Source organism: Stylophora pistillata, chromosome 8, assembly GCF_964205215.1.
Source record: "Stylophora pistillata chromosome 8, jaStyPist1.2, whole genome shotgun sequence".
Taxonomy (NCBI): Eukaryota; Metazoa; Cnidaria; class Anthozoa; order Scleractinia; family Pocilloporidae; genus Stylophora; species Stylophora pistillata.
In genome coordinates this window covers 10224821-10235617 of record NC_142526.1, presented here as the reverse complement: position 1 = coordinate 10235617, position 10797 = coordinate 10224821, and the positions used below count along the sequence as shown (strand labels likewise).

Below are 10797 nucleotides of genomic sequence, written 5' to 3'. Positions count from 1 at the left end.
GAATTTCTGGACAGGGAATTTCTTGTAATTGTTGTACTGGCCTGGGGTATTTCTAGGGTTTTTTTTTAACTTTGCTTGTTCTGTTATTCTAAATATAATAATTTTTTCTTTTTTGCCATCACTTTCTTGATACTGTTTGTTGTAAATGTATACTAACTTTTTCATTATGAATTTTGTGTACCCACAGGACATGGCATCCCCCTTTTTGAAGCCTCTTCCGAGGAAGAGGAAAGGTCCTCATGAAGAAATCACAAAGAATGTAGTTGTCTTGAAAAGTCATCAAGTTCATGAAAAGAATGGTGTGGTGTTCATGCCCAATACTACTCTTGACATGTGTGCAATAAAGAAATTGGTACAGCCCAAGAAAATAACGTTTACGAAGAGTACTTCACCAACAGACATGCAGAGAAAACTTGAGGAAATGTTCCCTTTTCTTTCAGAAGCCAGCGAAAGGTATTTTTAGTTAGACTGAAATATATGAATTGTGTACTAAGAAACTTGATGAGACATTTACATAAGTGATTTATCTCCCTCCCTCTTTTCCTTCCTCCCTGATCCAACTGGCCTTTTGGGTAGGGATTCATTCCACACACTGGTTTTATAGTGTTGACTTAACTGTTACCTGGTGGAAGGCCATGGGGGAGGGGGGGGGAGGTACCATGGTGACCTTCTCACTGATGAGGAGATTGCTTCTCTGACCTTTGTCACTATTTTAATAGTACTACTGATGAAGCATTTTTTATTAAAATAGACACGGGCAAGTGTAGATATGAAATTTCTCTGAAGCGGCTGACACATGCAAAGAAAGTTTCGTCCTGTGACAAAGACGTGGCAGCCATTACATTTCTTTGGGTGTTCAACTCAATCTCTTATGTGTGAGTGTGGTGAATGCATGAGATATTGAACTGAACACAAGATTTTAAAAATTGAACATGAAATTTTGAAGAGGAGTAACAAAATTTGAGAGAACAATAAATGGCAGTATCTCTTTATTAATTGTTTTGCAAACTTTGATATGCAGATTTTACTGTGCAAAAGCAGTGGAAAGTAGATCAAAATTGGACTTTTGTGGTTGTCGTTGCGTATGGAGTGGGGCATTTATCAATAAAAATATCACTGGAAACTCAGCACTTTACATCTATTGTGAGGTTTGTAATGACAAAGTTTTGCTTAATTGTGATGAGCGTACTGACGTAATGATTTTATACTGGATCTGCTTTTAATAGTTGTTTCCCTTATAAATGTTAGGTATAGCTATAATACTCTTTAAAGATTAATTCCTTAACATTTAAAGGTTGAATCCATTTTTTTTTTAATTAGGAAATTAAGAGAAAGTGGGAGATTCTGGCCATTACTCCTCAGACTCTGACCTGTCAGGTGCTAATTCATCTGGAAATTGCCTTGTTATTGAAGCATCCCAGGGGCATAAAAGGTTCCGCAGAGAACCTTCTTCTGCAACTGAGGGTCCTCGGATGATTGATGTCAACAGAGAGACATTGATGGAAGTAGGAAGTCAGATGTGGGATACAGTGATAAACAATGACAGAAATTATATGTCTGGTGATCAGCTGGACAGTGTCAAGATAAATTCAACTCCACACCCAAAACAGGCTCGGGGTGTAAGAACCTGCTCAACAACATTAGTCACTGAAAAAGAAGCCAGTGTATTTGATGTGACTGTGGAAAGGCAACAGCACCAATGTTCAATGTCATCAACCTCAGATACTGAGGTATGTGTGAAGGCTGTAGTAATTTAATGTAGATGCTGCCTAGCTGAAGTATATCTTTTGCACTTTGACTTGGACTTGGCTTAAGTCTCCAGTTTACCTAAGAATTGGGGTTATTGTGAAATGAGAAAAAAATCTCTCAGTTAAATACTGCTTGGAGTTAAGAGCAAAAAAGATATTTCCATGTTTATTTTTTTCACAGAAAAGGTTGTCCTTGTTTGAGTTGGTTATGATATTACACTAACCTTATTTGAAAAAATTAGTCCTATGATTCGCTTTTTTTTTTGAAACCATTCCTGATACTCATTTGAATTGTGTGCCATTAACAGATAAAGAACAAGACAAGGTTTTGAGATAAATTTGATTTCCTTACAAATCAAATGACAGCCAAATACAAAATAATTTTGGAGAACACTTGTTGAGCATTGATAAGAGTAGCTAATAAAATTATTACAACAACAAAGACATATGTTATTCACCAGCCAGAAGGTATGTATTGTGGCAGGTGGAATTAGCGAATCAGGTTTGAGGATTTAGCATTTGGGACCAATGAGATGCTTGAGAGAAAAAATTGACCTTTGTAATAACAAGTTTTAGATTTCAGAGTTCATTATTCATTGTGAGGTTTGGTGACCTTTTGATTGGTGGGCTGGACTCCAGATTGAATAGTCCTGGTTTGAGCCCTGGCCAGGGACATTGTGTTGTGTTCATGGGTAAGACACTGTATTCTCACAGTGCCTCTCTTCACCCAGGTGTTTCAATGGGTACTGGTGAATTTAATGCTGGGGGGTAGCCCTGCTATGGACCAGCATCCCATCCAGGGGGGAGTAGAAACATTCTTAGTCGCTTCATGTTATGGAAACTGGAGTTAAGCATTGGCTTGATGGGCCAGTACTTGGCTTGTAAACAGACATTACCTTAATTCATTAAAGAAGATTAAGCTAGAAGGAGATTTACTCTAGTATATATGATATGAATTTTCAATTTTTTTTCTAGGAAGAGCAAATACAAATCTCTGACCAGTTCTCCACAGATCCAGAAGAGGCAGGAGCACATACTTTACTTCCACCAGTGTGTTCTAACACAAGTGATATAACAAAAATGGTTCCAATGGCATTGCCACTAGCACTGCAACCAACCCCTCCAACAGGTCGATAATGTGTAATTTTACTAGTACAGTATTTCAATGTCTGCCAACTCCCACTCATGCTACTCGCTATATTCACCCCATGAAAATATCAGTTGTCTTATCATCTTATAAGTGTGGTTGATAATGACCATAAAACTGAAAAGTAAATATGTCAGTTATAAACAGGGAAACACTGTTGAAAACAGCAGTAAATATAGATAATCTAATTGAGTTTTCAGAAACACATGAATGCCTATGAAGTGCATTTGCAGCTTTTAAGAAGATCATTTAGACCAGGAACTAATATATTGAAAAATTAACAAAATATGTGTATTCAAGAAAATTCAGCTCATGAAGGAAAAAAATTAACTATTGTTAGTAATAAATTATTGATTCTTTTTTTTTTTGTGTGTGTGTGTGTGTGTGTAGGTGATTTAACAGAGCAGAAGGAGATGAATTCTTCCACTCTTTTATCTCAGTTGAAGAGTTTAGAAATTTCTGGTAAAGATAGAGAGTTTCAGAAGTCACCTGGACAGACTTACACAGATACATTCCCAGCAAAAGGGAGTCTGAGTGGTCAACCCTCACGGCATCCTAGGTATTTGAAAACTCAAGTTTCTGCCAAAGAAGTCAGTGTATCTGCTGTGGCTATAGACAACCAGCAACATACACCTGTGACTGTAGGAGCATCTGATGATCAGGTGATCATTTACAAAATAGATAAGTTAAACTTCAATTTATTCAGCTCATGCTTGGAGTATACAGGGTTAAACCTCCATCAAAATTTTATTTTTTTAACATTCAAGTTTTATTTTCAATTTTCAAGTTTTAATTTCAACATTCAATTATTATTGTCAATAGTCAAGTTTTCCTCTCAAAACAACACTCAAGTCTTCACTTGAACATTAAATTCCTCACTCAAAGTTCAATTCTTTGCTTCAGCCTTCTAGATGATTTACTGATAACATACAACTTTGAATTCAAAGGTCAAGTTTTGATTTGAACCTGATCTATCAACAATTAATGTACAACTTTTGAGTTCAAAGCTCAAGTTTCAATTTGAACTCACCAACAGCATACAACTTGGTAATGGTAAATGGAAAGCAAACAATTTTCGTAGATCAATTAGCAAGCTCAATTTTCCCGGCTGCCAATGCAACTATCGTTCAAATTGATATTATCATTTCCAACAACTATTCTTGGCATTTGTCACCACTATATCAATTGCATCAACTCATTACATTAAATTATATATTACACTTGTTATCGAATAACCTTTTTTTTTTATTGTATAAAATGCTTTCTATATTTTCTCTGTCAGTCACTTTTGTCATGAGCCTCTGGCTCAAGAGATCTGGGCAACCACTCCCTGTGTAATTGACTTGAAATAAATTACCATTTTTACCAAAGCTCAAGTTTCAATTTGAACTCGCCAACAGCATACAGCTTTTGAATTCAAAGATAAAGTTTGAATTTGAACTTCACACTTGACTGACTCGTAATGTTGAAGATATAGCTTGAATCTTGAAAATAAGACTTTACTTTTGGAAGGGATTGAATGCCATGATAGTGGTATTTCAAAATGAAGAATAATGAACAGCTATGTAATTTTAGGCTTTGATGAATTAATTTTAAGATGCAACTTAGAAGTATGCTTCTTATTTGGCTCAACCAAACTACTGTACATCAACATTCAACCATACATTACATGTAAAACAAAAAATTAATGAAATGGAATTTGAATGATCATGAGAAGGTGGATGTAATTTTGATGGTTGTTGCTGATTTTTCTTTATATGAATGTAACATTCTCCTGTTATTTTGCATGATTCCCTTGCTGACACAATTCGTAATAAAACTCTGTAGAAATATTCAGTGATTAATTAATAGACATGGTTGTTTTGTGGTCACAAAAATATCAATGAAATAATAATGTCGTACTAAATAGCTTTAGAGCTTTGGGAAAACTTTGAAATATTGTTTTGATTATAATGAGGTAAGATAAAAGAATTTATTTTAATTACTGAGTGTGGAATAATTTTTTAAGGAAATAGTCCAGAAATATTCAAAGTGGGAAAGTGAATAATTATATGTGGTTTGAATTTGGGATTGTCTGCACCAGAAAAAAAATAAGAATTTGTTGATAGAAGGTTTTTGAGGAGAAACATCTCATAGAGTGTGTATATATAGTGCATGTTTTGATAGGGCATTTGTCTCTCTGTAAAAGGTCACAAATACCATAAAGTATGAACTGTGGACCTTGCTACTACCATAAGTGGGCTAGGTAGATTTGGTCATGTTATCATGCAACATGATATAGTTGGATAAAAAAGATTAGGCAAAAAAACATAAAAATCCTTTGGACAGAGAAGCCACGTCAAATGTACCTTTCAATTTTTTTGAATACAGATTATTGAACTGATAACTTCTTTTGAGAGTGAAATTCACAGAGGATTGATTTCCCAACAGGGTGGGGCAAATTCTCCAGGTAAGTTCAAGCCATTTCAGTGTAAACGAATGTTGCATAGCAAATATGATTCTCATGCTTATTCAGCCCTTCTATCAACATCCACTTTTCAAAACTTAAAGCTTGATTAAACTTGAAAAACTTCTTCACATCAGCAGAGATGTGAACTCCATATCAGAGGAGATGCTGCGGAGGAGGTTTAAATTTGGATCACATCCCTGGCCTTTCTTTCCCTAATTTCAATTTTTTTGGCTCTCATTAATTTTGCCTTTTGGTCGCCCTCACAAGTTTCAGTTTGCTTTATGTTGCAACATTAGATTGAAAAAAAATCTGGTGTAGTGATGAGCTTATTTTTTTCCTTTTGAACCTATTAACTTATAATTACTTTTTAGCTCTAGATTTAATGGATGTTGGAAACATTGAAGAGTGGTTGAAGCAATATGATTATGAGGTTTTCATAAATCCTAAAGAGAGTCCTTTGCAGGTAAAAAATTTTCTTATGCCAATAGGATGGTGCCCTTTTTCATTTATATCTTTTCATTGATCTCCAAATTGAAAATAATCCTAGAAACATGCATTGTATTGAAACGCTAACAATAAAGGAAGTTCAACATTGTCTTTAATGTGGTAGTCATAGCTGACTGTAATTTTCAAAATGAAACAAAACAACATGAAAATCTGTAATTTTGCTAAATAGAAATCTAAATGGGTTTCTATCTCACAAATTACAGATTTCTATTTTACAAATCACTAACAGTTTTCTATTTTGCAAATCATTTAAAGCTTTTTTATTTTGCAAATCATTAGAGATTTCTATTTTGCAAATCATTAACAGATTTCTATTTTGCCAATCATTAACAGATTTCTATCTTGCAAATTACAGATTTCTATTTCCCAAATTAATTATTAACTAATTTCTATTTTGCAAATGGTTAAAAGATTTCTATTTTGCAAATCATTAATGGATATTTATTTTGAAAATCATCAACAGAATTCTTTTTTGCAGATAACAGATTTCCATCTTGCAAATTACAGATTTCTATTTGGCAAATCATTAACAGATTTCTAATTTGCAAATTACAGATTTCAGTTTTGTTTTCAGTGCTGGGAAAATTACTGCTAGCCTTAATTAGCTCTTGTGTCTCTATATTAAACCTTACCTTCCATGCTCTCAGCTCTATCTTTTTTTTTGAGGACACATAGTTTGTGAATTCTTTTTTACTATTTCCTATAGTGTTTGTTATCAGAGCTCACGATAAAGGATAAATTAAAGATTGCATTATTTTCAATTTCAGCAGTTAATTTGTTGTTTGTCTGTCATGTGTAAGTTCAGGTTTGAATAAGGTGTCGAGAATTAGAATTTTTTGACTCTGAATTTTTCCCCAAAATCTATAGGGAGGAGGCCCCTGCATTTTCACCTTCAAACCTGAGCTACCAACAGATGTTAATGTGAAAGCTACCTTTGGTAATTTAGAACCAAACATACTAGAAAAGACAAGTCTTGGCTACATTTGTAAAATTCCAGGTTTGTAAAAGTTAATTATTAGCTAGTGTACTAACCAGAGAAATATTTTGAAATGAACTCCTTTATAATGAAGACTCAATATAGGCATGCAACAGCATTGACATTGGATTTTAATTGATTTATAATTTCAGCCATCTTTGTTTTAGTATTTTTATTGTTTCTGTGTTTTTCTACCATTTTAAAGTAAAACATGTTTTGTGTATCAAAAGTTGAAAGCAGCAGTTACTCAATGTGTCCCATCTCAGCCCACCCATCCAAACAAATTACTCCTGCATGTTTGGACTTATTGGTAAACACTCCTAGAGCATTGTGTACTGAAAGAACTGTGACAATTTGTGCTTAGAGTTTTGTTTGTAAGACATGATTATCGAATCGCATTACATAAGGTAATGTCACGCCATGCAGCCACGTGCTGACATCGGACACTGTTAAGGTATATGAACTTTGCACATACGGGACATCGAGTTTTTTGTTTTGCTAAGCATGTGCTGCTAGCCATTTTTTTGATTGCCGAATAAAAGCTGTTACAAAGCCTCAACCTCTGCAGTATTGATAAAATTAGCTGCTTCTCAAAATTGTGAACTTTTTCCTGTAGCTGGTGGTAACTGAAGTTAAAAAATAACATAAAAATGGAGGGGACAGGGGAATGGGAGCACAGGAGCAGGGGGCGGGAGAGGATGGGAAGCGGGATCTATCTGAGGATGGAAAGCAAGAGCAAAAATTAAAAAGGCACTTGTTGGCTGTTAATTAATGCTTATCATCCAGTCAAACACCAGTACCCAGCAAAGGCATAAAATAAAAATTTTATAAGCAAGAAAACACAATTTTTTCTTTAAGGCTGAAAAAAAATGTAACCAGGATATCTTATGAAGTTGGTTTCGTTGTGCCCCTCCCATCCCCCCTCCCCCTACAAACAAAACCCTATACTCTACTTTCTCAGCACAAGTTTCAAAGTTGACTCGCTAAAGCCTTGTTAGGGATATCTGAAAAGCTCCCATAGAAATACAAGTTCATTAAGCCTTTTCTGTTCCTTAAATTATCATTGGCTGCAGCTTGGATTATAAACTTACCAGTTATGCTAATTTCTCTTTAATGGTAATCACATACTTTATAATCAGGACAAATATCATTGATTTATGGAGGCATTTCAATGTTGTTTTTACCATTTTATCTATAGCCTCACCTGAAATGACACCTGATGTCATTTTGGTCTTGCTCATTTCAACGAACACTGGTGAAATTCTGGGAGAGACCTGTGTAGAGTACTGTGGAGTGGAGAAGGAAGGGATTTGGCAGACTATTCAAAGAATTACATCTGACCCAAATTTACAGAGGATATTGTTGCTACTGTACATGCGAAATAATTTAGGTGGAAAGCCTGGAGCCTGTGGTAGTGGAAGAAGAGGAGATAGAAACAATGATGGTGGGGCCAGTGGAGGTGGTGCTTATGGAGGAGGAAGCAGTGGAGAAGGGGCCAGTGGAAGTGGATCCAGTTTTGATGGTAGCAGTGCAACTGGAGTAAGTGGATGTGGAAGCGGTGGATGTGGAACCTATGGAGGTGGAGCTACTGGATGTCAGTACAGTAGGGGTGAAAATTAAACTTTGAATATTCTCTGTAAATTTTTTGTAATTGAAAGCAAATTCCTAGTTACTGGTATTGGTTAGATGCACCAAAGGACAAACTTAAGGAATCTTAGAAAAAGCAACAGTCAGCTACTTGCTGACTTTTTATATGCCACAGTTTGAGTGTGACATAGGGAACTTCAACTAAATAAGGGGTAAAGGGAAATTGAAGAGAGACTTAATTAGTTAAACACCTTTTCCAAGATCATAATGAATAGTATCTGTTCAGGTGAAGTTTGTGGGTGCAAGTTAAATGTTTTTCAGATATCATGCAATTATTTCCTTGTTTTTTTGTCACCTACTTATGATAAATGATATCAGACAAAAATAGTAAAAAGTTATTAAGGTGAAGAATAAGGTTGAATCAGGACAATTTTTCTTGCTAGGATTGTGAAAAGGAAACATATCATCTTAGAGTAGTTGCATTTACTAAACTTGAATTAATATTTTGTTCTTATTGTTAATCTCATCTTTGAAAGGCAGTCTGCACTGATGTTCATGTTTCATTTTGATTGTGTTTAATCTCAGATGCCTCACAACTAGGCTCAGATGTGGTGAATGAGTTGTGTGAACTATTACAAAAGTGCAGTGTCTGCATCTGGAGGCAGAACTCATCTGTCATACAAAATAAAGGTAAATACATCAAAGAGTCAAGGTGAAGCAAGTATGAAGTTGGCATCTGAGTATCATTAAACCCAGTTACTGGGAGGCTTAATTTGTTTGGATTGACTTAGCACCGATCCTGGTTGGTCAAAGTAAATGATTTAGAAGATTTCCTAGCTAATATAATTTGCAATGGTAATTTCTTGGACTTAAAGTGAAGTTCAGTTCAGTCATAGACCACTTTCATAAATGGCTGCAGGATTAATATTCTTTGTTTAAATTTAAATTAGCCTTTCTGGCCTTGCTTGAGATAATGTAATCTTTTGAATTTTGTACTGGAGAATGAGGCCAGAAGGGCTAATTTAAATTTAAACAAAAGAATATTAATCTGGCAGCCATTTATAAAAGTGGTCTATTGTGATCATGACTAATAAAGAAAATCAAATGACTGAAATTCACAAGACAGATTACAGAAAGAATTGAACAATGTTAACCACATGGTCCATAAATCAAAATTACAATGAAGTGTGAGAAACAGTGGTTAAAGACCTAGGTCCCCTGAGAGGACATTAGTTTACTGGTAATTAATAATAAAGTGAGTAATAAACATTGTCCACATGAATTGAATTTGTAGTATTTTACACAAAATTGACAGTGAATGCTGTAATTTAATTTTTTTTGGACCTATCAAAAGAATTTGCAAAAAGGGAGGTTTTGTAGTGTGCCAATGTTCAGAGACAGGGTGTAGGATGAGCATGTGTCATTGCTACACTGTGAAGTTTTTTTAGGGGGGGATTGGCTGTAGTTTTAGTTGTCTGTAAGTACCAACAAGTAAACTTGAACAAATTTTGTGTTTACAAATTCAAAATAATTATGTATTATATTATTATATTAGAAGTCTCATACATTATGGTATTTGATAGAGAAAAAAAAGGAAAAGCAAATTTTTGAAGTGAAAAAAAAAAATTGAAGTAATTCACCTTTGATGTACCAGACCAGTGACCCTCAGCTTACAAACCAACTTTGTAGTCACTGGCATGGTTCGTGAGGTCTTACTTGAAGTGGTATTTATCTTACTTGAAGTGGTATTTATCTTACTTGAAGTGGTGTAACTTTCTTGCACACCATTGAAATAGAGCTTTACTAGCAATCAGCCAGTAAAGCTAAAAAAGAAAAAAAATAAAACATTTGACTTTTTCTTTCTGCAAATGATCTCTCCTGTCCCATTACACGTATACTGCATTTGACTGTACAATTACTTAGTACAAATAGAAGCAAGACACACTGTTTAACTTGCACTGAAAGCGGAAAGCTAAACCAATCATGTTTGAGAATTTTGGTATCAATTTTCAACAGTCTTATGAAATAAAATCATCTGCACATGTCTTGGTTTTGAAAGTTTAAATCTTTGCTCCTCAAAGTTAAGTGTATATAGTGGACTTTCCTTCATTTTCTCTGCCAGATATTTGCTACCTGTGGTTACATTTCAAAATTGCTATGTAAGGCAAATGGGTGAAGTACCTTTATTGTTAGCTTTTGGTATTTTTTGGGGAATTATTGGTGAAGTTTTTCTCAGTCATAAATTTTCATGTGAAGTGTTCCTTCTCATTGCATGTACTGAAGATGAGGAGGATTTGGAAGATGATCAACTGTTATGCTCACAGCAAAGTGATGAAAACTATTTTGCCGACACTGAGGATTACCCAAGTGTTTCATCTGAAAG

General features: G+C 34.7%; 1 protein-coding gene and 1 long non-coding RNA gene across 2 annotated transcripts; both read left to right on the top strand.

Annotated features, from left to right (window-relative positions):
- Positions 1 to 1427: 1427 nt before the first annotated feature.
- LOC148724916 (uncharacterized) lies at positions 1428 to 8212 on the top strand. Its single transcript, XM_088731410.1, has 8 exons — positions 1428 to 1730; positions 2724 to 2877; positions 3286 to 3557; positions 5266 to 5344; positions 5716 to 5807; positions 6719 to 6848; positions 8026 to 8082; positions 8181 to 8212. Exons 1-8 carry the CDS (start codon positions 1473 to 1475, stop codon positions 8210 to 8212), a joined length of 1074 nt encoding a protein of 357 aa, XP_088587536.1. The 5' UTR covers positions 1428 to 1472.
- A 132-nt stretch (positions 8213 to 8344) lies between these two features.
- LOC148724915 (uncharacterized) lies at positions 8345 to 10793 on the top strand. The gene is made up of 3 exons (XR_015991048.1): positions 8345 to 8436; positions 9000 to 9104; positions 10698 to 10793. It is a non-coding gene; the product is annotated as an uncharacterized LOC148724915 (long non-coding RNA).
- Positions 10794 to 10797: the final 4 nt, after the last annotated feature.

Bases quoted from the DNA above. Each gene is read 5' to 3' on its own strand.
- LOC148724916 (XM_088731410.1), top strand. From the start codon at position 1,473: ATGATTGATGTCAACAGAGAGACATTGATGGAAGTAGGAAGTCAGATG. The intron at 5,345-5,715 runs GTAAGTTCAAGC...ATTACTTTTTAG, and splicing joins GGGTGGGGCAAATTCTCCAG to CTCTAGATTTAATGGATGTT. The intron at 5,808-6,718 runs GTAAAAAATTTT...CAAAATCTATAG, and splicing joins CTAAAGAGAGTCCTTTGCAG to GGAGGAGGCCCCTGCATTTT.